Genomic DNA, 27073 nt, shown 5'->3' with positions numbered 1-27073 from the left:
GATCAATACCAGGGGAGTGATTGGCTCCACCAGTTCACTGCCAGAGCTGTATTTATTCAGTAGCCTCAAGTTGGAAAAGAGTGATATTGTGGAGAGGTCTAACTGGTGGCCCGTCGAGTGTAACAATCTAAGCTCATTAGAAGCGTTAGTAAGATTTTGGGCATATTAGCTAGCCGATAGCCCTGGCCAGCCGCGGAAGGCGCAGATGGGCTTGCCTTTGGCGCGCCTTCGACGCATCCTGGTAAAATATTTTACTTTCTGACTTAGCCTTTTAAGTCAAACTTTTCAGGTTTTCTGGAGCAGCTCTTCTGGCCACTTTTAAGGCTTCCTGGAGCCTCAGGGCAGCATATAGAGGACAGGACTCACTCCAGCAGAGGCCAGCAGCCAGGTCCAACCCAATCAACTTGTTCCTGGTCAGTGGGACACTCCATGGAAAAGTCCTCTTATAGCTTATTGTGCCACTGTAAGCACACAAAAGGTCAGATAACTGACCCATGGAGTCCACTTCCTTGTCCTGGGTGCAAGAGTGAACAGGTCCTTCAGGTCACAGACAGTAGGCGTGGTCCTCTTGTTTTCTTTTACAGGTACCACAATTATGCCCGGCACCAGCTAGTGGCTGGGGGTGACACCTGGGCACTCCCTAACAATAGAGTAAATGTTTCTGGGGGCATTTTTCATGGCCTAGTTGAGAAGAGGCACCTCTTTACAGAAAGCTTGATGTGGACTATCAAAGTGAGCACTAAAGTTGGCAACACATGTTTCGTGGAATATAAAGCCACTTCTTGAGGACAAAAGAGACTTTGTGGAAAAAGATGTAAATGATGAAAACATGTATGTTACAAAACCATTTGAAGGATAGTATACACTCTTATGTACAGGAATTTCAAAATCAAATCAAATAAAACTTTATTCGGATAAGGAAACTTATCCATAAAAGTGCAGACAAGTCAAATCAGTTACAGAATAAAAAGCCATTCTTTCCTTATTTAAAAAGACAACAAATTCCTAAGATTGGTACAGATAAGACGAAATAAAATAGGCACTGAATTAATACGTTAAAGAAAGAAAACTGTCCTTAACACACAAAAAAGAAAAGATACTAAACACAATATTATTTCTAAAACTTATTACACAATAGATTAATCAATACTTTAAATATAACAATTAATCATAATCTTTTCGGTATTTGATGCATGATTTTAAAAAACAAATTATAGGGACAATTGAGAACTCAGTGTCCAAACATTGTAGGGCTTGGAGCGCCGGGCGGCATTGGCGTAAACCCATGTATTTTACTAGCGGTAAAATCCAATTTCTCCGTGGGTGGTCATAGAGGCTGCAAAATAACATTACCTGGAGAAGCGATTGCTCTGACTGCCCATCACATGGATAAGAGGAGAGGTTTGCGGACCAATCATTGGTTTTGGGGAAAGTCACTAAGCGGTGGAAAATACTGAAACAAAACCGGGTCAGCTAAAATTTGTCGTAATATGTTAATGTTGTTAGCAGTAAATAAGGCTGAATCCCCCAAGAGGTTTGTACTGCTAGGAGATGAACGTTTGTCGGCTTTGAAGTCTCTCTTGCCATTCTAAGCTCACGTAGATGGGATAAACATACATTTTTCAGAGTGGCTCGTGATATGCTCACGATAGTTTCGGGGTGGGTAAAATAGGATTCTAAATTTAAATCAATAAAGAAATTTGAAACATAAACCAACCATGTAATGCTCTTCCATCTTTCTAGGGCGAGGCAGTCGATAATCAGAGAGCGAGTACGCTTACATTCATCTGTATGCCATATTCGCTGCCAAAGTAGGATCGGTTGGATGGCAATGATGTCAGATATATAGTCCATACCTAGTTCCAAGTGGCAGCCGTGGATTGGAGAGCTTTTGGGGACCGCTAGAAGATACCTTAGAAAACTTTTTTCCACCTTTTGGATGCATGCAGTGGCGGAAAAACCCCATATTCCTGCTCCATATAGAGCTACTGAAGAGCATTTAGGGTGGTAAATCTGGAGCAGTTCGCGTGCCGGACGTTGGCCTAGATTCCGGGCAAACGTTTGCAGGGCCGTTACTGTTCTAAGGAATGACAGTTTCCTGGTTTGAATTGCTGGTCGCCAGTTTTATTTATTATCGATCAGAATTCCCAGGTAGGGGTATGTTTTTGTGCAGTCTAATTTGGTGTTACTTATATATATACCCTTAGTGTGGCTAGAGGCTTTCCCAACGTGCATAATGAAGGTTTTCTTATTGTTAACCTTTAGATCCAGGCTTTCCATGAATAGGCAATATCTATTGACCTGCAATTGTAGTTGGCAGGGAGTCCGCGCCATTATGACCGCGTCATCTGCGTAAAGCAGAGCTGTAATAAGACGACGGCCAATCATGGGGAGATCCTGACTGCCCTCTAGCATTGTCACCTCCAGGCCATTAGTGTTCAGATTAAAAAGGAAGGGAGCCAGCACGCAGCCCTGTCTGACTCCTTTCACCACATCAAAAGACCTGTTCAACTCCCCCCCGTATCCTAGCGAACAGGAATTTATATAGCGCAATCACCAACCGGTTTCTAGGTGCTTGCTTAGGGAACCCGTCCTGGTATTCCCCTGTGAGATAACCCCGGCAGGGTATCCACAAGGTGAAAGCCAGGCATCCCGCCACGAGGGGCGGTTGTGGAGATTAAGCAAGCTATTGCCCAGAGTCGCTGAGTGTGAACCCATGAATCGAGTAGGCACCGGAGCAAGAATTGTCGAGTCCATGGACATTTTAGGACTCAAGACCCCGCCGAGCCGGGAATTGAACCCTGATCCCGGGCTGACCTCTGCTTCCAGGTTTGCCTCCTCTAACCAGTGAGCCACGCTTCTCCACTTGTCTTCACTTCACTTATCAAACGTCTAACCTCTCAAAGATTATAATGAGCCTCCAAAAACCCATACAAACTGAGACTCGTGAGAAAGCCACATCAAACAAAATGTTAAGGTCCACAGTGGATATTTTTCAATGCATGATATTAAAGAATTAACTGCTAACGTTTCCCGATCCGTTTATAATCGCTCTTAAAGGCTTAGGATTCGTATAAACACATCAGTCTATTTTCAAAATGTTAAGCTGTATGATTTCTCTCTCACAGCGTTCCAACATCAAACCTCCTTGCCAAACAATGCACAAGTAGTGTGTGGGCAGTAGAGGTGTGTAACCCACACTCTGATGTAGCATCCTATTTCAACCATGCATCTCAGTACAGCTGTGATGGTGGCAGAAAGCAAGCCACCCCTACGGCCATTCATTGAAGCTTTACAGCATCGACTATAGTAAGGCAAGGTGGGTGTATGTGAGCATATATGACAGAGGAGGGTGGCATAAGAAGGTTAAAAAATGAGGCAAATCATTACTAGATGAACGCAACACTGGACAGCCTGTGAGTGAGTTGAGGCCTGAAGCGATGGGGTGTAAAAAACCCATCTCCCAATATAAGTGTGTCCAATACTGAACTTTCAAGTTTCCCAAGTGCCTTCATTCACTGATTCTAAGGACTGCCATCCATTGTTCCTTATGCTCAGCCTCATACAATCAATTACAATCTTTGTAATGATTCAAGATCATTCCCTCAAATGTCTAGAAGCCACTAATGGCATGAGTTATAGAGCCTGCTACTAAGCACTATGTGGACCAAAGATGTTTGAGTAATTTAGTGCCTAAAATGGTGAGAGAGGTGGAGAAAAATCTGAGGCCAGGTGTTGCTGATAGGCTGCAGCATGACCTTCAGTAAAGTGCCAGGCATAAGCAAGTGTTTGGCCTGTCAGATGTCTCTTTCAAGTTTCCCAGCTCCTCAGCTTTATTGTTTTATTCATTCATCAACTTGGTTGATTTGGGGTTTATAAGACACTGCCTGTCACAAGCCTGCCTCCTCAAAATACTTTGGCTAAAGTGTAGGTGTCCAGTAGTATAACTCAAGCTTGCAGCATTCAGGCAATTTGGTTGTGCTACTGCCAGAGTCTGAGGAGCGTCTTGCGAATTCAGGCGGGTGGGATAAAAGCATCTGACCGGCCGAGGAGCAGTAAAAGGAGGCAGTTTTGGTGGTTGTTGTTTGAAAACTTATACTCATACTCCCATGTGTCCAGGTGGTAGACTATGTGTAACATGTGCATCTCTTCAAAGGTGTAGAGTCCCAAGCAGAGAGCATACCAGAGGGCAGATGAATCTTTATCTATAGATGTGCTTTTGAGTCTGGGGATGAATGACTGGTACATTTAACGTGGTGGGTCTCAGAAGACTGGTAGGTTCACAGGGCTGGAATAACTTCAGCAACTTTTGGGGAGTCAAGGTAGAACATTGTGGACTATGGAAAGTGATTGTGTGTGATCCTTGTTTGGTTGATTTGAGGGATCCTGAATCATACCTCCAGGCTTACAATTGGCTTAATATTCAATTACCTCATATGGCTCCACATTTGGTCTCCTTGAATTCCCCCTTCCCAAACCCATGCTTCAGCCTACTTTACTGCACTCAATCCATTTTCTTTGAGGTCTTCATTGCTTAGCATTCATTCTTCTCAACAGATTCTATGGTCTCTTTGATGACAACTGAGAAAGACCAAAAAAGACCTGTCATAAGCTTACAATTCTAGATTGAGGTTCTGCCCTCCATATCCATCTCCCTGCTTCCTCCTCCTTTAACGTTAACCCTTTCCGTCTCATATTCCTCCTTATTTCAATCTTGCTAACGTAGAGGGGTGAACATATGGTTGCAGGGCTGCCTTTTGTATTGCATGTATTCTGCAGTTTCCGGAATAATCATGAGTGTATGGGGTTGCCAAAGAATTTCAGGTCGACATAACCTTAGACACATTTTTGAGAGAATGAGAGCTCTTCCCCTTTTATATACCACATAGTGCCATGGCTTCAAATTGGAGAGGTTCTTATATTTGAATCTTTTAACTGCATCCGTAGAAAGCACTTGTATACCTCCTGAAAGCAGTTTGGAAAATAAAGGCAAGGAGAGGGTGCACTTATTGAACACACTGTAAACATTTTCATTCTGCAAAGACAATAAAGCTGAATGCAATAGAGGTTGACTGATTAATTTGTTCATTTCACCATCCAAGAAATGGACATCACCACCTAGATGTCTTCAGGATAGCTGAGTCATTTGGATGGTGCTGAGAGAGCGTAAATATCACCTATAGATTTAAGCAATACTAATGACAAACGCTGCATTGAGCTTCAGGCATAAAACTGCATTTAAAAGTAGCATGCAGACATTTGGTCCTGGAAAAGTTAAAACATGAGGCCTGGTCAGATGCTTTCCATTTAATGAATCATGAAAAAAAACATGCACAGTGATTTAATGTGGATTTGAAAGTGTTTTGTTTAGATTTGCCCTTACCATAGAATGTAGATTTAATTTGCAAAACGTGTTTTATATATGCAAAGTAGCATATATTTGAACTGAATTAACACACATTATAAATAGGGCTCTGTTGTAAATGAAATGATGACTCCACGAGCAGGTAAGTGAAGTAAGAGGTTTAATGCAGCACAGGTATAGGTAGGTCAGCCCCTCGTCCAACCAGAGCTCCAACTGCCAACAGGGCGAAGGAGAACTCCAGAACCCAGAACACAGAGAGAGATCTAGAGTGCTGGCCCAATGAAGAAGCAAAGCACTGTACAACATATCTTCCCCCTTTGCAAGGAAAGATAACACAGGAAAAGGAAAAGAAACATTAATGTACATAGTCATTCAAGTACATGGGTGGGCGACGGAAGCGAGAGCTCCTCAATCTGACATCAACGGAAGAAGAGGAAGGAGAGGCAGGAGCACAAGGGACAGGAGCAGGAACAAGAGAGACAGGAGCAGAATCAACCGAAGAACCACTACGATGTGTACATAAAGATGTGGAGGCATCGCCACCACCCACCTCCCCCCGTCCAGTTGGCAAGGGGATGGGAGAAGAAGGACGGCCAGAAGACAGCAAATAACCATTACAGCCATCAACTCCAGTAGCAAACAGGTCATCAGAAGAAGAATCTTTACACTTTTGGTAGAGCGCCACCCTCCGATAATTCCAACTTTCGCCATTGGCTAGGACAATAAAATGCGGAAAAACCTTCTTGACTCTACAGGGACCCCTAAACTTGCTAAGACCTTTAGCAAGCCTCCCAGGCTTAACTTTAACAAGGTCACCCACAGAGATGGGCAAGGGGGTACTGTTACGAATTAAAGGCACTTCGCCACAAGAGCCCTTCAACCAAGCAGGCGTTAATTTAGTTATTGGTGTGCGTCCACGCATTAGTTCAAAAGGAGACTTTTCACCACTCTTATGCGGTGTGGAGCGGTAAGCCCAGACCAGTTCCTGGACACGTTCATCTGAAAAGCAACCAGTCTCTACAAACATTTGAATCACACCTTTTACAAGGCGATTCACTCTTTCACAAAGGCCATTGCCCTGTGGGTTGTAAAGGCTAGTCTTCTGATGCCTGATGCCACATTCATTTACAAAAGAAGTCATTTTCTAGGATGTGAGTTGAGTCCCATTATCAGAAATGAGGACAGATGGATAACCTTCGTTAATGAAAATACCCTTCAAAAACTTAATGGTGGTGTCAGTGTTAATCTCTTTTACAAATTGTACGCAAAGCCATTTCGAAAAAAAATCGATTAAGACAATTGCAAAACGGTGATCAGTAGGTAATTCACTCATGGGGCCTATGAAGTCTATGCAGACACTGTGCCAGGGAGCATTCTCAAAAACAATCTTATGTGTAGACTGAGAGCCCAAAACTTTCAGACGCTTCTCGCCTTCTTTGCAGAAGCTACACTTTAACACACAATCAACTGCATCATTATCAATAGAGGGCCACCAAAAGTTCTGTTTGACACGACGTTGAGTGAGGCTCTGACCCAAATGTCCCTCATGGGCTAAGTCAAGGATCCTCCTTCTTAAGAGGCTAGGAGGGACAAAGTGATCACCTCGCATCAACACATCTTTCCCCTCTAAGGAAAGTTCATCCAAGATTTTCAGGAAGGGTCTGACTAAAGGACTAACGGTACTCTCTCTTCTTGTTCCTTTAGAAACAAGATTGATAACAGCCTTTAAAGTCAGATCTTCCTCCATGCCTTTGGACCACTCATCACGAGAGAATGAGCCACCTCCCACCAACAAAACATCCTCCATCACAGCAACAGCAAGGTCATCAGACGTGATCTCAGAATCACCACAAGTGGAAGGAATGGGAAGCCAATCCGCCTGGATATTCTTCCACCTGTGAACAAATTCGATCCCACACTGATAGTCTTGTAAGCGAGAGGCTAATCTCGCCAATCTTGGAGAACCCTTTCCGGCCCCACCGGGCGCCAGGACATTTAAAAGGGGTTTGTGGTCTGTACGCAAAACGAACTTGTAACCCCACAAGTAGGTCCGAAAGTAACTTGTGCCCCAGACTGCAGCAAGGGCTTCACGCTCTATAACAGAGTAGTGAGACTCTGAGGTAGATAGAGGCCTAGACGCGAAAGCTATGGTTTTCTCAACACTCCCATGTTTTTGTAAGAGGACCGCACCAAGGCCAATGGCACTGGCGCCAACCATAAGAATGGAGGACCGAGCAGTGTCAAAAGGGGTGAGGACATTTGCAGATTTAAGTTCCCCTTTAATTAACTTAAAGCAGGATTCATGCTCAGTAGTCCAACAAAATTTTACACCTTTTTTTAGCAAGGATCTCAGGGAAGCAGTCTTAGACGAAAAATCCCTTACAAATTTCGAGTAAAAGTCGATCAAGCCCATAAAGGACCGAAGTTGATCCTTATCAACGGGGGAAGGTGCTAGCTCAATGGCCTCAAGTAAGTTTTTCTTTGGTCTAATGCCTTCTTCAGACAAACAAAAACCTAAATACTCTATTTCCTTCAACAAAAAGGCACACTTCTCTTTTCTTAACGTCAAACCAGCCTCATCTACTCTAAGTAACACATCTTGTAAAATTTTATTGTGTTCTCGTAGAGAATCACCATATATCAAGATATCGTCTTGAAAATACAGCACCTTATCAAGACCCTTGAAAACCTCAGAGACAAGTCTCTGGAAAACGCTAGCGGCTGAGACTAGCCCAAAGGGTAGCCTAGTGAATTGGAATGTTCCCTCGCTGGTGATAAAAGCAGTTAAGTGCTTTGAGCTGTCATCTAGGCAAATTTGATGGTACGCATGTTTAAGGTCCAACTTACTGAAGAACCTAGCTCCTTTAAGAGTCGATACCAATTCACCAATGTTGGGTAGGGGGAACACGTCAGCTACAACACACTTATTTAGGGAACGAAGATCTACACAGAATCTAATCTTGTTATCCGGTTTCTGCGAGATCACTACAGGCGAAACCCAAGGAGATGCCTCGATGGGTTCAATAATTCCCCCTTGGAGCATTTCCTCAAGGGTAGCCTTAACCTCATTGCGTAAAGCAAAGGGCACTCTCCTCACTTTGTGTTGAATGGGTGAACTGCCCTCCTTGAGAATTATGCGATGTGAGTAGCCAATCAGTTCACCCAACTGGTCCCTAAAAACATTTTTATATTTGGCCAATATGTCCTCCAAGGATGAGGTCTCAACAATTGAAATTGGATTATCAGATCTAGGATCAACCACAATGTGCAGATCAAATTGATGGTGACGACCTAAAATTGCTGGTCCATCCGTTGATATATATATTTTACCATAAGCTGATCTGCCTTTGAAGTCAATTTCAGCTTCAAAGAAACCTAGCATGTCAATCTTCTCACCTTGGTAGCCAGACGGGAAAATGTCACACGTCTTCAGTGCTCTTTCGCCCCACGCACTCTTCATTAATGAAGTGGGAATTATGGTCCACTTGGAACCTGTGTCAACCATGAGTGTGATAATTTTCCCATCAATAACAAAGTCATCCTTAAAAGGATTACCCCTCTGGTTGTCACACGAGCATACAGTGTCAGTCAGAACTAAAATTTTGTTAATATCACGTCTCAAATCATCACATTCATTAATGACTGTAACCCTTGAATTATTCTTATTTCTACACATTTTAGCGAAGTGTCCCGCCTTACCACAACGTAGACACTCTTTGTTATTTGCAAAACAAAATTTCCCATCCGAAGAATGAGAAAAACTACCACACCTAGAACACATCTTTTGATTATTCTTGCTAAAAGGTGATTGTTGCACATTCTTTTTCTGAAGGACATAGCCTTTTTTTCTAACAATTGCAATGGCAGTAGCTTCATCGTCACTGTTTTCGCTAAGAGTACTCTTATTAGAGATTTCTGCCACTTAAGTCTCTAGGCCACTTTTTTGTAGTTCCCTCATACATTTTTCACTTTCCTCCACGACTTTAGCTAATTCTATGGCATCCTTCAATGTTGGGTTCTTCGCCGCCCACAAACGTTCTTGGACTTTTCTATTGTTGGCTTGAACAACTAGCTGGTCTCTAATTAATTTGTCCGCCATCTGGCCAAAGTTACACTTAATCGATAACTCACGCAGTCTTGCTACAAACTCATCAATGCTTTCTTCAGCCAATTGTTTATTTTTATAAAATTTATATCTTTGAAGGATAAGAATTTCTTCTTTGCCAAAACGAGTTTCTAACCTTTTTACTGCCTCTTTAAACGCATCTAAGTCAGCTTGTGACCCTGCAGGTAGTACTTGTGGTAAATATCTGAAAAGGCGCTGTCCCTCTTTACCCAAAGTGGTCATTAATAGTGCTTTTTTGCGTTTAGGTGAGTAGTCCTCTCCATCTAGAGCTTCAATATAGTTGTAAAACATGACTATCCAGTCTTCCCACGCTATAGGTGGATTGCCTGGCTCTGATAAGAATTGAGGAGGAAGGGCGACATTAATCGATTGAGCCATGTCTCTTATTGACCACAAACAGGGTAATGGGTAGATAAAACAAGTACACCAGACAGTAAAGGAATGATGAGTTGTATAATAAATGCTTACTCCGATAATAGAGAAGATCCGTTGTGAAGAAACGATGCTTAACGCTCCACAACGAGCGTTTCCCTGGAGATTGTCAACAAAGCAGAGAAATACTTACAAAATGGCCGATTACGTCGTGCGTGTGATTGGCTACACGTCAGACGTTAAGGTAACAGCGAGAGTCTACGCGCATGGAAAATGCGCTCCAGGGACGTTGTACGCGTTGCTATGCGTTCCAGTGACGCTACGCGTGTCAGGATTGGTGACGCTGCCGCCTGCGTTCAGTGACACTACCGCTTGCGTTGTTATGCGGTTGCGCATTAGCGTTGCCAAGCAACTCACCGGGATTCTTGGACGTCGATGAAGATGACGTCGATCACTGTTTCGGAAATCCCGAAAAGGAGGAACACCAGGACAGTCTAATTTCGGATCAAACAGTCACCGCTGACATGAAAGACGAGGTCTGCGTCCTCGCTGTGTGCCACACGGGGTTCTTGAGGGGTGAAGATCTACCGCACTGTATAACCTTCTTGGGCTGCAGCAACAAACGAAGAAGCAGTGGTTGGACACTTCGCCAGTCCAAGTCGCCAAATGTTGTAAATGAAATGATGACTCCACGAGCAGGTAAGTGAAGTAAGAGGTTTAATGCAGCACAGGTATAGGTAGGTCAGCCACTCGTCCAACCAGAGCTCCAACTGCCAACAGGGCGAAGGAGAACTCCAGAACCCAGAACACAGAGAGAGATCTAGAGTGCTGGCCCAATGAAGAAGCAAAGCACTGTACAACAGGCTCCCGGTTTTATGGCGGTATCGCTTTGTTCGCCCTAAGTTGGCAGGGTATGCCCAGACGTGGGTCACTTGCTCACTTTGCCACTGGATTCAAGCTAGCCTGGCTGATGACGGCTGAATAGCCAGAAACCGGTCCCAGGATGCTTGTTTCTGGTCCAGGGAAGACATGTCTTGGCAGTTCGGGCTGGACTGTTCCCATGAGAAACAGGGTCAGACTGATTTGCATATGGCCATGTCTGAACTGGGGTGGTGGGGTGAGATAAAGAATGATGATAGATTAAATCCAGATCAGTTGACTGGGGGTGAGTGTTTGATTTGCTCAAACGCTCCGTCCATCATCCCCTTTGGTATCGCTTTGTTCAGCCTAAGTTGGCAGGGTATGCCCAGACGTGGGTCCCTTGCTCACTTTGCCACTGGATTCAAGCTAACCTGGCTGATGACGGCTGAATAGCCAGAAACCGGAAACAGGATGCTTGTTTCCGGTCCAGGGAAGACATGACTTGGCTGTTCGGGTTGGACTGTTCCCATGAGAAACAGGGTCTGACTGATTTGCATATGGCCATGTCTGAACTGGGGTGGTGGAGTTAGCTAAAGAATGATGATGGATTAAACCCAGATCAGTTGACTGGGGGTGAGTGTTTGATTTGCTCAAATGCTCCATCCATCATCCCCTTTGGTATCGGCTGGTTAACCCTGCAGCAGTAATTGTATACAATTTATATAAAATAATTAAAAAAAATAAAATAAATAACGAATACCTGCCACCCAAGCCATTTTTAAAGCTTTGGCAGCCTTGAACAGTGAATCGTCACACTTGTAACAGTGTGATAGTTAGTAGTTGTGTAACTACAGTGGTAATGTGTGGAGCAAACTGTGTTGGCCTCCTGATGACGGCCCTGGCACTTATATTTTTTTTTACAAATTAAGCACTGGTGTAGAGTATATCCAGGGTTCTAAATATTAAGTCATGTGTGGCAGGATATGATAGTGCCACAACATGTTGGAATATGTGTAATACAAATAGGTACATCAATAACATTTGGTACCAGTGGCGGCTCCTCCACTAAGGCAGAGGAGCATCGCCCCTATGCTTTCAGAATTGGAAATAAAGGAAAAATAAAATGATAAGAACTTGTTGTTATTATCGTTTTATTTGTTACTGCTGTGGCAGCTTGACGGGGCTGCTCTGCTCTCAGAACAGTGGTGGACACTCAGTAAAGTACGCATGAATATTTGGCCAGCCGTCTGGGCCGGCCAAACAGTCATGTGCACTTTGCATGTTCTCCACCAGAACAAGCCCAGGCGCCCATTCCCTTACTGAGGGCCGAACCACGCTGTTCAAACCAAACACAACCCAGCATTGCAGCGTTGTGATTGGCTTATAGGAGCCTGGGTGTTTCCTGTTCCCGAGTGGAGCGATGGATGACGATGAGGGACAATGAGGAGAGTGGCGAGGGCGTACGTTTTTCTTTACCCCCTTCCCCTAACACCCGCCATCCCCCGCCACACCCGATCCATGCCAGCCGCCATTGTTTGGTACAGAAACCTGTAAAGTGTGAGGAATTGTAATGTGCAGTATATTTTTAGAGCGCTTCTGGTCGGTCGGACGCTGATGGGTCTCCAACCTTTACACTAATGAGAGCCCCTTTTTTTGTTCCATAAAAATCATCCCAACCTACCAAATTTATTTTTGTTGTACACTTAAGACAAGAGTATATTAGTGGCCACACTATGCAAGAATACCAGCCGTGATCACCTCGGCAAAGTTTTGCCAGCAGTAATGTAAACAAGCATTGGCATAGCCAAAAATGTCTCGCCTTTGGGACCTTATAGTGTTTAGTTATGCAGCACAATATCCTTGGTGCAGCAACATCAACTGTTGCATGGCTAAACACTTATAAGGTCCCAAAGGCGAGACCTATTTGCTATGCCAATGCTTGTCATTTTGGGTTGTGCATAAATGGGGAACAAGACTAGCGAGACATTAAATTATCGGTTTGAATTTCTCTGTTCACCATGTCCCAGTATTCTATTTGTGCTTTTCCAACAAAATTCCAATTTCTTATTTTAGTAAACAGTGCAAATTCTTGGTGCATTTCAGTGCTAATTTGTAAACAAATAATAAAAGAAAAAGTGCCAGGGCTCTTGCCAGCAGACCACTGCAGATTGCACAACACATTGCCCCTGCTATGCTGCCAATGATAGTAACAACACAACCACAAGCCACAAGCCACCATTCTCCTAAAAGTGTGCCAATTTGGACTATTTCAGGTCCCTAAAGCTACAAGAATGGCTTTGGGCAGCAGGCAATAGTCATTTTTAATGTATATTGAAATAGTAAAACTGTTGTTGTGGTCATCTCTAGATTAGCCAGACAGTGTTGACTTGTGGCAGACTGTCACAAGCGCTGGTGCTGACAATTAGGTGCTGGTGCCGAGAACCGGAAACCACAGCCTCAAATTAAGCACTGGTCAATTTTGATAAATTTTTAGGTCTGGCTTCACATTGCAGCTGTCGCTAGAACTCATGTTAGCAACCTAAAATAAAGAGCTTTTCACGAGTACTACAGAGAAGTGATTTGGCTCCGCCCATATGTTGGTGGGCACAAGACATGTTTTGATTGGTTAGAAGTTGTATTGATTGTTATCTCTCTGTTTTAAAGCCTACAGACTGGTACCTAGTACATACAATCTTTCAAATTACCATAGTAAGCAAGAGTTTTGGTGTTGGTTATCCCTACCAGAAAAACTGTGGGTATACAGGATTTGCACAGGGACATCCTTCTAAAGACCTCGTAGATAGGTAGGAAAGAAAGTATTTTGCTGTGCCAACTGCAACATTTCATATATTTGTGACTTCATGACTGTATGCTTGCCTTGTGGAAACGTTTCCGCTCTGCAGAGTAGGCGTGAGTTGGTTGTGGTGACAATCCAATTATACCATCTATAGACCTGATTGATGCGCAGGGTAAAGTTACAGCGGATGTCACAAGTCTTAGCTATTTATGATAAAGGTTATGACATAAGCAGTAGAAATGGGTTATTTAATGTGAAAATGATTTGTTAAACCAAATAGGCCTCTGAGAGTGGATTATCACACAAGCTTACAAGCTTTAGACAGGTATTTGGCTGCATGCAATCTTATAGATTACCATAGTAGGCAAGCATTTTGCACTCTGACAAACCCTAGGCATAGAAGCCTCTCAATGTGATGATTCTTGTTAGACCCTATGGGGGGTTGTACATTGTTTTGCCAACTGTAACTCTGAATATATTTTATAACTGTATGCATGATAGTTGCTATTCATAAACCCAAGCTATTGCCAATGCTTGTTTGTAAAGTACACTCCCAAGACTCTGCCTTGGGTCCTTCGTGTTTATGAGTTAGTAGCTACCAATGCAACACGAATGGCTCCATCTGAGCAGAGGGCTGTATGATGAATTGTGGCCAGTGTCCTAGCACTGTAATATCATGACCCCAGAAAATAATTTTGAGGTGGTAACAGGTTTTTAATCGGACAGCCACATAAAGATAGTCTTTGTAAATGTAGGTGATCCACTCTCTCCAAGGCCAATGTATTTTCTCTGACCACAAAAAGTGGCACTCAACCGGGGTGAGAAGGTTGAATGGAGGGAGTTTGGAATTGAATTACGATCCTGGATCTAAGGTGGTAACAAGCGGCTCCCGTAGGAAATATCTGGTCGCCACGATTGATAGAAAAATGTCAATAAAACATAGTTACTGAAAATAAGTGGGACTCCAGTCTGTTTGTTTTTACTATTAGGGACCTTCTCGAGTATAAAAAGCACATTTTCACTCAAAAATTAATGTACTACTTAAAAAACAAAAATCACACACAATAGGTAATGTCGTATTAGAGAATTTATTTTTCTTAACTTTCCAATTCTTAAAACACTGGTTTCTAGTTACCACCCTCAATTTGCTTAAGGCCTTTTACTGTAGGTAATAAAAAAAAAAAAAAACAGACCTCCAAATTGAATGTATTTTGTGATAAAAAAGAGAGGTGCAACCAAACGGAATGTATTTCCCAAATGCTGTTAGCTTTCAGCCATCTGTAACAGGAGACAAAAAATAAATACTAGAATACAAGGCTATGTGTGTAAGCCGCTGGGTTTTACAGAAAAAGGGTCATGTGCATTTACACAACCTTTTTACTCCCTATGCACCTACTCGAATGCTTACATCAAGTGGGAGAGGAATGGTGCACATCCCTAAGATCAGGAGAGCTAGGATGGGTGGCCGCTCGTTTCGTTATGTGGCGGCCCAGCTGTGAAATACCCTCCCTCAGAATCTCCAGCTGGAGGAATCTGAATCCATCTTTCGTGAAGGTCTGAAGACCTTTCTATTTCCGGTAGGTTAATCTAGTGTGTCATTTGGCTATTTCTGTATGGCTTTCCGGTTCTATGGCTGCTATCTTAGCGCGGGGACACACTGGGTCAGTGTAACCAGGCACTTTACAAACTCAAATAACATACCATTACATAACAAAGGAAAATTGTAAACTATAACCAACATGTGCATGGTTTCTATGTTATAAAATACCTACCTGATGAAGGGACATGTGTGGGGTTCCGAAATCCAGCAGCTAGTAATTCATGCACGGCAAATAAAACACCATTTCGAAATGACATGATGACTCGTTCACAGAAGTCTGCACACTTCAGCAACCTTCCTATGCCCAATTCACCACCATTGCCTTTGATTTACAGCTGGCGCATCTGCTTCCGGGGTGATTGCAGCCAGTCACCTGGGTGGATCTTCCGGCTTGTACTGGCGAACCTCATAAGCAGGCGCTCCTGTCAGTCATACGCTGATAACCTATCAGCTTTTGAGGTGTTGTTGCACTTCTCACAAGAGGTCCCCACATGCATACACAAGTGATAGCTCTTCAGTTTTCTACCCAGCCTGCCGCCTTTCAACGCCCTGGTCATCTGCTCGCGCCGACGACCAGTGCTTGCATTTCCTGGCCGGTTACTAGTTTCACCACATAAATGTCCTCTCTTGGCCATAAATAGCTCTCTTTTAAACTGGCACTGCTAGTTCCTGGCAGCGAGCACTCCTAGGCTGCGGAGGTCGGTGTCTGCCACTTTTTAAAATGTTTCTGCACGCGCACCCTGGATTCCAGCCTTACAAAAAAGATATTTCGTCTCTTTAGCTATTTTCTAGCCTTCCCAAACATACAACCCCATCAAAGTTATTAACAAGTGCAAGCATCGATCTGTGCCTACATTTCTTTAATTCATTAATATTGATATCACGAATTCAGCAACACCGCTGCATTTAATACCAAAGGTGATGACGGGAGTTTAAACAAATGTAGCTTACACATATATACACACCCCTGACCACCCTCTCACCCCCAAAAATACAGAGGATGCACACACATAAATACGCCAGCATCAGAAACTGTACTTTGTACTGTTATGATTACTGTAATACTGTTATCTTTAACAATGTGTCAACCTTTTTTAATATCCATGAACGCTTTTTCTTTAAAAAGTGCTGCATGTTTAAATAAAGTCTCACACAAGTTCTAGAACCTCTTAATTTGAATTAGTTAATTCAAAGATTTAAAACACACTAGTGTGAAAAATTGTACCAATGCCATTCTTTACCTAATTCAAGAGAATTACATCTGGTCAAACTTCAACATTTCCAACAAGCGCTGCAGGTTGCCGGCAGTAGAGGGAGGCGTGTGCACCTCGCAAGGCAGCAGGGGGCTGCGCGATTCCCTTGCAAGAGCGATAATTGCTACCATATGGCAGCGCTCGCTCTGGCAAGTGTATCGCCAGATGTGCACGCGTTGCCATTCAAGGCAATGGAACGGGTGCATGTTTTTGCTGCAAAGCCAAAGCGATCGCAAAAGGTCTTTTTGCCTGAAACGCATGTGTGCTGCGTAGGCGAGACCTAAAAAGGCGTAGTCAGTTTGGAATACCTCTACAAGGGTAATACATAACAGCCACATCTGCAATGCCCCCTAGAGCAAAGGGAATAATGCTAGTAATAAGTCTCACAATGCTGCATGATTTATGATTCAGCTTTAAATATATTCGTGAAATTATTGGGTCTGAAAATGTTCGTCTCTTTTATACACTTTTCAATTTTGGCATACACATATTAATTGAAACCAGCAAAAGTTTCTAATTTGGTATGCTGGCCTGCACACAGGTAGTTGGAGAGCTACCAGTAGCTCACGGGCTACAGGTCGGAGAAGCCTTCTTCAGAGCGTAAATGTCACAATAAAGATTCTATATTCATGCATTCTTCTAGTACGGAGAGCGGCTCACACAGTAAGGCTATTGATGCACTCAATTAAATACTAGTTTACGGCTTTTTGTGTAGTCCAAAGTGAGAAAGCTGCGCTGGGCGTCGTTGAGGCCAGGACACCCCCACCCAGGACTACAGCAGTAGCATAAAGCCAGCTTCTGTCCCCGAGGGAGTGAAGGGGCCCCGCCCCCGGGGAGTGTGAGCTCTGAAACAGGCTCAGCACACACGCAGTTGAAGACATGGAAATCAGACTCGAAGAGGCAGACAGTTTGTAGAATACACTCACAACTCAAATATGAATAATAGTTTATATCTGCAACCGAGGCGGGGAGTGATGAGACTTGTATTATATAAGCGCAATTCAGCAAAGTTAGCCGCTTCCAGGCACTTTGTATTTTTGTAAAATAGGTGAACAAGTGAATGCTGATATGAGGTCTTCCTTGTATAAACGTCTTGGAACTAAATAAATGAATGGGGTGTCAACATTTCAATTGAAACCCACATTATTTTTCTCAGCCAATCAAAATAGTAATAATGAGCTAGCCTTTCTACTTTAGACTTAGATTCGTTTATCTAGACGGATACTGTGCCTTTACCATTTGTTTTACAAACATTATGGTCGAGTTTCTCACATCCCCTCCTGCTTGTACTCCATATTCGATAGTTACGTCCTGCGTCCCCTACCACCGCCCATCTGCCTGCATAGCTCACCGCAAACGTGTTAACGGTAAAATCATATAGTATTTGTTCAGCTCGGTCTCTTCATCACCAACGTATCTGCATACCTCTGTGTCTGCATCACCCCAGTGTGACATCACCCGGATACCCTGATTACGTCACGCACAGCGATTCTTATAGACATGTTCCTGTTCCTCTGGCAATTGCTAATACATCTGAAAACTATAGAATCATGGGGGCAGATTTACAAGCCCCTTATGACACTTTTGTGCCGCTATTGCGTCACTTTTGTGACGCAGCGGTGGCGTAGAAAATGCGCAAATTTATAACGAGACACTTCTTGGGAGATGCGTCACGTTGCATAGCCCTGCGTCACATTATACCTGTGTCAGGTATAATGTATGCAGGGTGGGCGTTCCCACGCAGGAAAGACTCGTAAATGTTATGCAGTGAAATCTACAAGATTTCCCTGCGTCACTTCTAGGATGCCACTGCTTCGAAACCGTACACCTGCTTGAAGCAGGAGTAAGGAGGGACGCAGTGTAGTAAAAATAGGTCTCAAAATGCATTGCTGGAGCTGTGTCGTGCTTGCGACAGCAATGCGTGACTTTTGCCCCAACAGATGCGTCAGAATTTCTGACGCATCTGTCAATCCTTGCACCATGATGCGCCGTATTATAAATACGGAGGGGCAGATTTATGAGGCAGTTGCGCCTCTTTGCGCAGCAATTGCGTCACTTTATTAGACGCAATGGCGGCGCAAACAATGCTCCCTATTTACAACGTGACGCATCTAGGAGATGGGTCACGTTGTAAAGCCCTGCTCCATAAGGAGGCGTTCCTGCGCAGGGGGGGGCGTTCCTGCACAGGAACGCCTCCTAAAAGTGGCTGAGTGAAATCTATAAGATTTCACTCAGTCACTTTCAGGGCAATGCTGCGTCAAAATCCTGCGCCTGCTTGAAGCAGGCGTAGGTCTTGACGCAGCATTGTGAAGATGGGGCACCCCCGAGCCTTGCTGGAGCTGCGTCGCGCTTGCGACGCAACTCCAGCAATGCGCCACCTTTACGGCACAGATGCGTCACGCATCTGTGCCATTTTTGCCCCATGGTGCGCCGCATTGTAAATGCGGCGCACCATGGGTGGCGGAGCTGTGGCGCACTGTGGCGCACATTAACTGGCGCATCCCTGGGGATGCGCCAATTAACATAAATCTGCCCCGGAGCATCCATGGTGGCGCAAGGGTTTCTCAGGGTGGTGCAGGGAAAGTGACACGTTTACAGATGCGTCACTTTCTTGTAAATCTGCCCCTGAATGATTTATATGCTAACTGTTTCAATGAGGCTGTCGACAGCGTAATTATTTCACACGAGGGGCCTCTTTTTAACGTGCACATTTACTATGGAGTTTGGGGGATGCACAGTCATGTAGTGTTAGGATGGAGTGTGAAATAGACACGATTAACATATTTTGACATTGAGGTGACCTTTCTCTGCTATGAATCGAACAAGTGTGCGGAGCAGGGCATGGGGCGCAGTCTGCGTTGCCATTGCTGGGGTGTGGAATTCACTGGCTGGGTGAACTTCGATTAACACGCAGCAAGGGGAATGGCAGAGGAATGTCTGTTACCTGTGGGACATTCCTGGCGGCTCTCAGCCCCCATGTGTGAGCCTCTGGTAGGTCTGTAAATGTTGTAAACTCATCCATGGTTGCAGCGTTACTCTGAACATGCAAACAAGGCTGGCAGAAGAGCCGCGCGCCCTGGATGGGGAATTAGAACTACATTGTGGTACATGGCTTGTCATTGTGATGAGGTGGTACCGTCTAGTGCCCCAGAGGCGGTGACTGTAGAGGTCTCACCTCGTGTCACTCTTTCACTACATAGACTCTCCCTCCCTTTAAACACGGATCCAGATGGGTCTCCCCCTCCAGTCTCCCTGCTTGCCGTCTCGCTATAGATTACGTCTGCCTCCCAAACCTCCCTTTGACATACGCTAATCAGTATACCTGTTTAAGGGGCTGCTGTCACGTTGTCCTTCGTCGCTTTCGTGCCCTCTCACCTCAAGACACTCAGCCGCTCTCCATGTGCAATGAATGGCCCTTCTTCCACCTCACCCTCTCACTCAGCGCGCCCCACACTTGTACTTCTTGTTGTAGTGGCGCCTCTGCCCTTACATCCCTTGTCTGCTTCCTCCTACCCTTGGCCCCATTCTGTAGAAGCTTCTCTCCTCTCCCCGACCCCTCCGGCACTGCGTGACTAATTCTTTCCTTGTGGGCGCACCATGTTCTCGTCAGCACCCTTTTCTACAACCGTCTCACTCAGTTTCCTATCTACCTCGGTTGTGGCCTGGGCGGTTAACCTCCTAACCTCACACCCCTCAGCCAACCGCAGCTTCACATGCCCCCTCTGCGTGGGTCTCCCCCCCCCCCCCATGCTCTCATTTTCACCATCTTCTTCAATACACATTTCCATCGAGTGCTTCCATCCTCCGTGCTTGTGCTGCTGTGTTACCTCATCCGCTCTACCTGTTCCATTGCATCTATTACTTCAGCCACCCTACCTGTTCCTTCCCTCCTGTTTCCGAGCCCATTCTACCTGTTGCTTTCCCTCTGTTCTGTCATCCACTGTACTTGTCCATTTGTTCTATTACCTCGCTCACTCTACCTGTTTCATTCTTTCTATTGCCTAGCTTAGTCTACCTGCTCAATTTCTTTTATTACCTCACCCTCCCTTCCTTCCATTCCTTCTATTACCTCGCCCAGTCTACCTCTTTATTCCTTCTATTATTTTACCCACTCTACCTGTTCCATTGCTCCTCTTACTTCGCCCACTCTACTCGTCCATTCCTTCTCTTATTTAATCCACTCTACTCATTCATTCCTTCAATTACTTCACCCACTCTACGGGCTCCTTTTCCTTACTTTGCCCACTTTTCCTGTCCCATTCCTTCTATTACGTAACTTGCCCTACCTGCTCCATTCATTCTATAGCCTAACCACCCTACCTGCCCCATTCCTTCTATTATCTAGCATACCCCACCTGTTCCATTCCTTCTACTGCCTGGTCCACCCTACCTGCTCCATTTCTTCTATTGCTTACCTTACTCGCACCATTCTTTCTAATGCCTAGCACACACTACCTGCTCCATTCCTTCCGTCACTTAGCCTACCATACCTGCCCCATTCCTTCTATTATCTAGCATACCCCACCTGTTCCATTCCTTCTACTGCCTGGTCCACCCTACCTGCTCCATTCCTTCCGTCACTTAGCCTACCATACCTGCTCCATTCCTTCCGTCACTTAGCCTACCCTACCTGCTCCATTCCTTCCGTCACTTAGCCTACCCTACCTGCTCCATTCCTTCCGTCACTTAGCCTACCCTACCTGCTCCATTCCTTCCGTCACTTAGCCTACCCTACCTGCTCCATTCCTTCCGTCACTTAGCCTACCATACCTGCTCCATTCCTTCCGTCACTTAGCCTACCCTACCTGCTCCATTCCTTCCGTCACTTAGCCTACCCTACCTGCTCCATTCCTTCCGTCACTTAGCCTACCATACCTGCTCCATTCCTTCCGTCACTTAGCCTACCATACCTGCTCCATTCCTTCCGTCACTTAGCCTACCCTACCTGCTCCATACCTGCTCCATTCCTTCCGTCACTTAGCCTACCCTACCTGCTCCATTCCTTCCGTCACTTAGCCTACCCTACCTGCTCCATTCCTTCCGTCACTTAGCCTACCATACCTGCTCCATTCCTTCCGTCACTTAGCCTACCCTACCTGCTCCATTCCTTCCGTCACTTAGCCTACCCTACCTGCTCCATTCCTTCCGTCACTTAGCCTACCCTACCTGCTCCATTCCTTCTGTTACCTAGCCTTCCACATCTTCTATTGCCTAGGCTACCCGCTCCATTCCTCCTATTACTGCAAGAAGATATGCTGCATCTCCTCTGTACGTGTAAAGATCTAACAGAGGAAAGGAGACAGCTTTTAAAACCGCTTTTCAACCAGAGAGGGATTCACACACGGAGACAGGCTGTGCTGGCATGTTTTGCACCTGAGGACACGCAGCTTAACTGCTGGTTTGTAAACGTTTTAGGACAAGTGGTGAAGAAAATGCTAAGAAAGAACAGCACTACAGGTGACAAGGAAAGAGACTGACGCTGTTATAATAATCGCTTGTTCTTTTAATGGACTGTAAATACCATTTTGTTATAATGTCTTTTAATCGATTTTAATCTTTGAACTTGTAATGAGATATTTGTGGCAATGGTTTTAAGTAACTCTGCTAAATAAAATAAACTTGAAAAACTATTGCCTAGCCTACCTTACCTGCACCATTCCTTCTGTTACCTAGCATAACCTACCTGCACCATTCCTTCTGTTACCTATCCTACCCTACCAGCTCCATTCCTTCTGTTGCCTACCCTACCAGCTCCATTCCTTCTGTTGCCTAGCCTACCTTACCTGCTCCCTTCATTCTATTGCCTATCCTACCAGCTCTATTCCTTCCATTGCCTAGCCTACCTTACATGCTCCCTTCCTTCTATTGCCTTGCCTACCAGCTCCCTTCCCTCTATTGCCTAGCCTACCTTACCTGCTCCATTCCTTGTTACCTAGCCTGCCAGCTCTGTTCCTTCTATTGCCTAGCCTACCTTACATGCTCCCTTCCTTCTATTGACTAGCCTACCAGCTCCCCATTCCTTCTATTGCCTAGCGTACTTTACCTGCTCCCTTCCTTCTATTGCCTAGCCTACCCTACCTGCTCCCTTCCTTCTATTGCCTAGCCGACCTTACCTGCTCCCTTCCTTCTGTTACCTAGCCTACCCTACCAGCTCTATTCCTATTGCCTAGCCTACCAGCTCCATTCCTTCTATTGCCTTGCCTACCAGCTCCCTTCCTTCTATTGCCTAGCCTACCTTACCTGCTCCATTCCTTGTTACCTAGCCTGCCAGTGCCAGCTCTGTTCCTTTGATTGCCAAGCCTACCTTACCTCCTCCCTTCCTTCTATTGCCTAGCCTACCAGCTTCATTCCTTCTATTGCCTAGCCTACCTTACATGCTCCATTCCTTCTGTTACTTAGCCTACCCTATCCGCTCCATTCCTTCTATTGCCTAGCCTACCTTACCTGTTCCATTCCTTCTGTTACCTAGCCTACCCTACCTGCTCCATTCCTGCTATTTCCTAGCCTACCTTACCTGCTCATTTCCTTTTATTGCCTCATACATTCTACTTGTTCCACTCCTTTTGCCATCTCATACACTCTTTTTGTTTGATTCCTTATTTAACTTACTAGCTCTATTGTTTATTACCACGCCCACTCTACTTGTTCAATGAAATGAAATGGAACAAGTAGAGGAGGTGTGGTAACAAGTCTTCCTTACTATAACCTATCCTGCACTGCATCCTCGGCTCCCACCTATGTTCACAGCTCCGATTCTCACTAGCTATATTTGTGCTGAGCACATACTCATGTATTTAAACAGAATGGGGTAACTGTTCCTATGGGAAAAAAAGGGATGAGGAAAAGGAGTGGACTGCTCAAAGGTGGACCTACCCCTCTTACTGCCTTGCAAGGGAGAGGGGTACGTTCACCACAATCCACCCCGTACGTGGCCTATTGTTAGAGTTTGTAATATGGGAACATGATAGGGTGAGCACAAATCTGGTACTCTTTGACCTTGTGCGTCACCACTACTGAATGTTGCATACAACTGAATTCTAACACCCGCCCTGATTAAGGGTGGGATATTTATTTTTACTCCTGGTCCTGAAGAAACGCTGCGGATCCCTCCGGGACCAGCAGGGCGTGAAACATGTCGACGTAGACCTAAAAATGTACTAGTTCTTTTACATCACATACAAGATAGTCGCGCTTCATAACTCTGCACTGACCAGCCACACTTCATTGTTTTTAATCCTACCAAAGGGACCCTTGATTAAATTTACCACTGGATACTCTAGGTAGTGTTAGATCACTTGCACAACTTTTCATTATCTCCAAACACTGCCACGCATCATTGCTGTTGATATATAAAAAGATTTCCGCCAAAGAGCCCTCTCGCATGCCTTTTTTATCTGTGAATTTTAGCTTATATTGAATATATATAGAAACGGTGATTGTACATGTGACAAAAATATAAATATATAGTACAAAAAATAATCTCAAAGAGTTGAAACAAACAATTCATAAAATACAGAAACATATTCCCATTCAACGCGTTTCGGCGTGAGCCTTCTTCAATATAAGCTAAAATTCACAGATAAAAAAAGATGAAATAATAATTTATAATAAAACAAGAGAATATATCAGGAAGACATACAGTGTCAATTGATTCATTAGCACAACATCTTTCCTTATTGTTATGAAACGTGCACAAAACCTGGTGCAATTGTGCTCTTCTTTTCTAAAGGAAGATCCTTCTCACACCTGGCAGCCAAGACATGGAACTCCCTCCCCATCCACCTTCAGCTAACCAAGGACCACCTATCCTTCAGGAAGCTACTCAAGACTTGGCTTTTCGAGCAGTAGCGGACCCCTCCCCCCCAGCGCCTTGAGACTCTTCCGGGTGAGTAGCGTGCTATACAAATGTTCATGATCGATTGATTGATAGCAGAATGTATGGAACAAGTAGAGCGGATAAGGTATCAGACTCTACATAACAAGTAGAGGGAGCGGGATAGCAGAATGTATGGAACAAGTCGAGAGGGTGAGCTATCAGATTGTATGGAACAAGTAGAGGGAGGGGGATTGCAGAATGTATGGACAAGTAGAGTGGGTGAGGTATCAGATTTTGTGGAACAAGTAGAGGGGGTGGAATAGCATAATGTATGGAACAAGTAGAGCGGGTGGGGTATCAGGCAGTAAGGAACAAGTAGAGGGAGGGGGATAACAGAATGTATGGACAAGTGGAGTGGGTGAGGTATCAGATTGTATAGAACAAGTAGAGGAAGTAGTGTAGCAGAATTTATGGAACAAGTAGAGCGGGTGAGGTATCAAATTATATGGAACAAGTAGAGGGAGGGGGTTAACAGAATGTATGAACAAGTAGAGCGGGTGAGGTATCAAATTGTATGAAACAAGAGGAGGGAGCAGTATAGCAGAATGTACGAAACAAGTAAAGTGGGTGAGGTATCTGATTGTACAGAACAAGTAGAGGGAGCGGGATAGCAGAATGTATGGAACAAGTAGAGGGAGCAGGATAGAAGAATGTATGGAACAAGTAGGAGGAGCAGGATAGCAGAATGTATGGAACAAGTAGAGCGGATGAGGTAGCAGAATATATGGAACAAGTAGAGCGGGTGAGGTATCAAATTATATGGAACAAGTAGAGGGAGGGGAGGTAACAGAATGTATGAACAAGTAGAGCGGGTGAGGTATCCAATTATATGGAACAAGTAGAGGGAGGGGAGGTAACAGAATGTATGAACAAGTAGAGCGAGTGAGGTATCAAATTGTATGAAACAAGAGGAGGGAGCAGTATAGCAGAATGTACGAAACAAGTAAAGTGGGTGAGGTATCTGATTGTACAGAACAAGTAGAGGGAGCGGGATAGCAGAATGTATGGAACAAGTACAGCGAGTGAGGTATCGCATTTTTGGAACAAGTAGAGTGAGAAAGAAAGGAGAATGTATGGAACAAGTAGAGGGTGCGGGATAACAGAATGTATGGAACAAGTACAGTGGGTGAGGTGTCAGATTGTATGGAACAAGTAGAGTCGGTGAGGCAGCAGCATATATAAAATGGGTGGATGCGGTAGCAGAATGTATGGAACAAGTAGAATAGGCGAAGTAACAGAAGGAATGGTACAAGTCGAGTGGGTGAGGTAACGCGTTCCTTGTGCTGTTACTTCATTCACTCTACATTTTTCTTCCCCTGTCCTGGTTTCCTCCACCTTTCTTGTATTAACTTTCTATCTCTTCATTCCATTCTTGCACTTTCTGTGACCTATTCCATCTTTCTGCAGTACATGCACAATGCACCCCCTCTGCCCAGTCAATTGTGCATTGGGCTTCCTACCTGTGGGCTGGGTCCTGGGAGGGGCCCTAGTAGTGGTGGTGATCACGATCCGTGGGCTAGTAGCGAGCACTGGTGGATGGTGGAGCACAGGCACAGCTGGCCTGTTGTAGGTCACAGGGAGATATCCGTAGTTCCTCTGCCCATGGTAGCCATAAAATCGATAGTTTGTCCCATCAACCAGGGCAAGGAGGCAGGAGAATGAGCAGAGGAGCCCCACAACCAGCACCTGCTTCATTGTCACTAAAATAGTATCCACATAGACCAAACACACTCGTTAGCAACAACGAACGCGCTTTGAGGCCAAGCGGTGCAGTAGGAAAGCGCTATGGAAATGATACGCTACAATTATTCCCTGGAAGCTTGACCGTCGAAAGCTCTCTCCGCGGTGCTGACCTTTCGCCGAAGTCCCTCGCAGCTCAACAATCTGCAGCGTTAACGCCTGGGCGGCTATAAAGGCCCCAAGCATGTGCCAGGGACGCTTGAGCGAGAGCCCACCCCCAGACTCCTCAGCACGACCCCTGACGGAATTCTGTGCAGTGAAGGCGCGTGCACTTGTTAAGAGATGTGGGTGGGGCCGACTGCCCCGTGCCTCCTCGCCCTGTCTCTCCCCTCCGACGACTGACACTAGAACACCTCAGGGGCTCGAGGTTACCACAAGGGGCCGTTCGCCGGGAGATTTGCTCGCATTCTGTGTGTGGGAAACCCTCCGTGAAAGGCACACTCACAGACCGACGTTTGGACCGGAGCCAAAGCACTTTCATGTGACCTGAGCACAGATATGCGTACTTATTAAGTCAAGGCTTAAGCATGAAATCAAGGGCATGGCATGTCCATGACAATAAAAACATAAAATGGTTGGACACCTCACAGCATTTCGTCCTTCTGTTTTCGAAACGGGTTATTTAAAATGAATTACTATTCTTGCAACTCAAATGGTCAGCACTCGATTCCTAATTAAAAAATAAAATAACTATTTTAAACAGAAAAAAGTGTCCGAATTTTAACCGTACTGTTCAGGGTGCCCCTTTCCCTTCCGAGTGGTTATTAGATCTTAGGTATCAGAGACTGCACTTGAATTCGTCATGTTTGCATTAGACTTACTTCGGCGACATATGGCCCTGTAAAGATTAATGAAAATCCAAGTATTTTGCTACTTCCTGACCTAATTCTTGCCTAGTAAATCTTTTTCCTGCTACTGGGGATCATTGTATGCGGTGCACTGAGCTCTGCTTTGCACTCCAGTTAAAAAAGATGCTTACATAGTCTTAGATATATCTTCGATCATTGCTTATTCACATTCTTTTGATGAGCATGCCTTTACCATCTCTTGGCCACCTCAGAATGCACTTTCAACCATGGTTGT

At 44.8% G+C, this 27073-nt stretch overlaps 1 protein-coding gene across 1 annotated transcript in view; it reads right to left on the bottom strand.

The window, feature by feature from the left end:
* MATN3 (matrilin 3) overlaps positions 1 to 26312 on the bottom strand; it is a 170987-nt gene extending 144675 nt beyond the window's left edge. Inside the window, exon 1 of the mRNA XM_086926287.1 lies at positions 25711 to 26312. Coding sequence (XP_086782413.1) covers positions 25711 to 25945 — 235 coding nt within the window. The 5' untranslated portion in view covers positions 25946 to 26312. The remainder of the gene's footprint in view (positions 1 to 25710) is intronic.
* Positions 26313 to 27073: the final 761 nt, after the last annotated feature.

The sequence above is a fragment of the Lissotriton vulgaris genome, chromosome 6 (genome assembly GCF_964263255.1).
Source record: "Lissotriton vulgaris chromosome 6, aLisVul1.2, whole genome shotgun sequence".
In the NCBI taxonomy this organism is placed as follows: domain Eukaryota; kingdom Metazoa; phylum Chordata; class Amphibia; order Caudata; family Salamandridae; genus Lissotriton; species Lissotriton vulgaris.
Note: the sequence above shows the minus strand (reverse complement) of the source record. Positions and strands in the feature narration are given on the sequence as shown.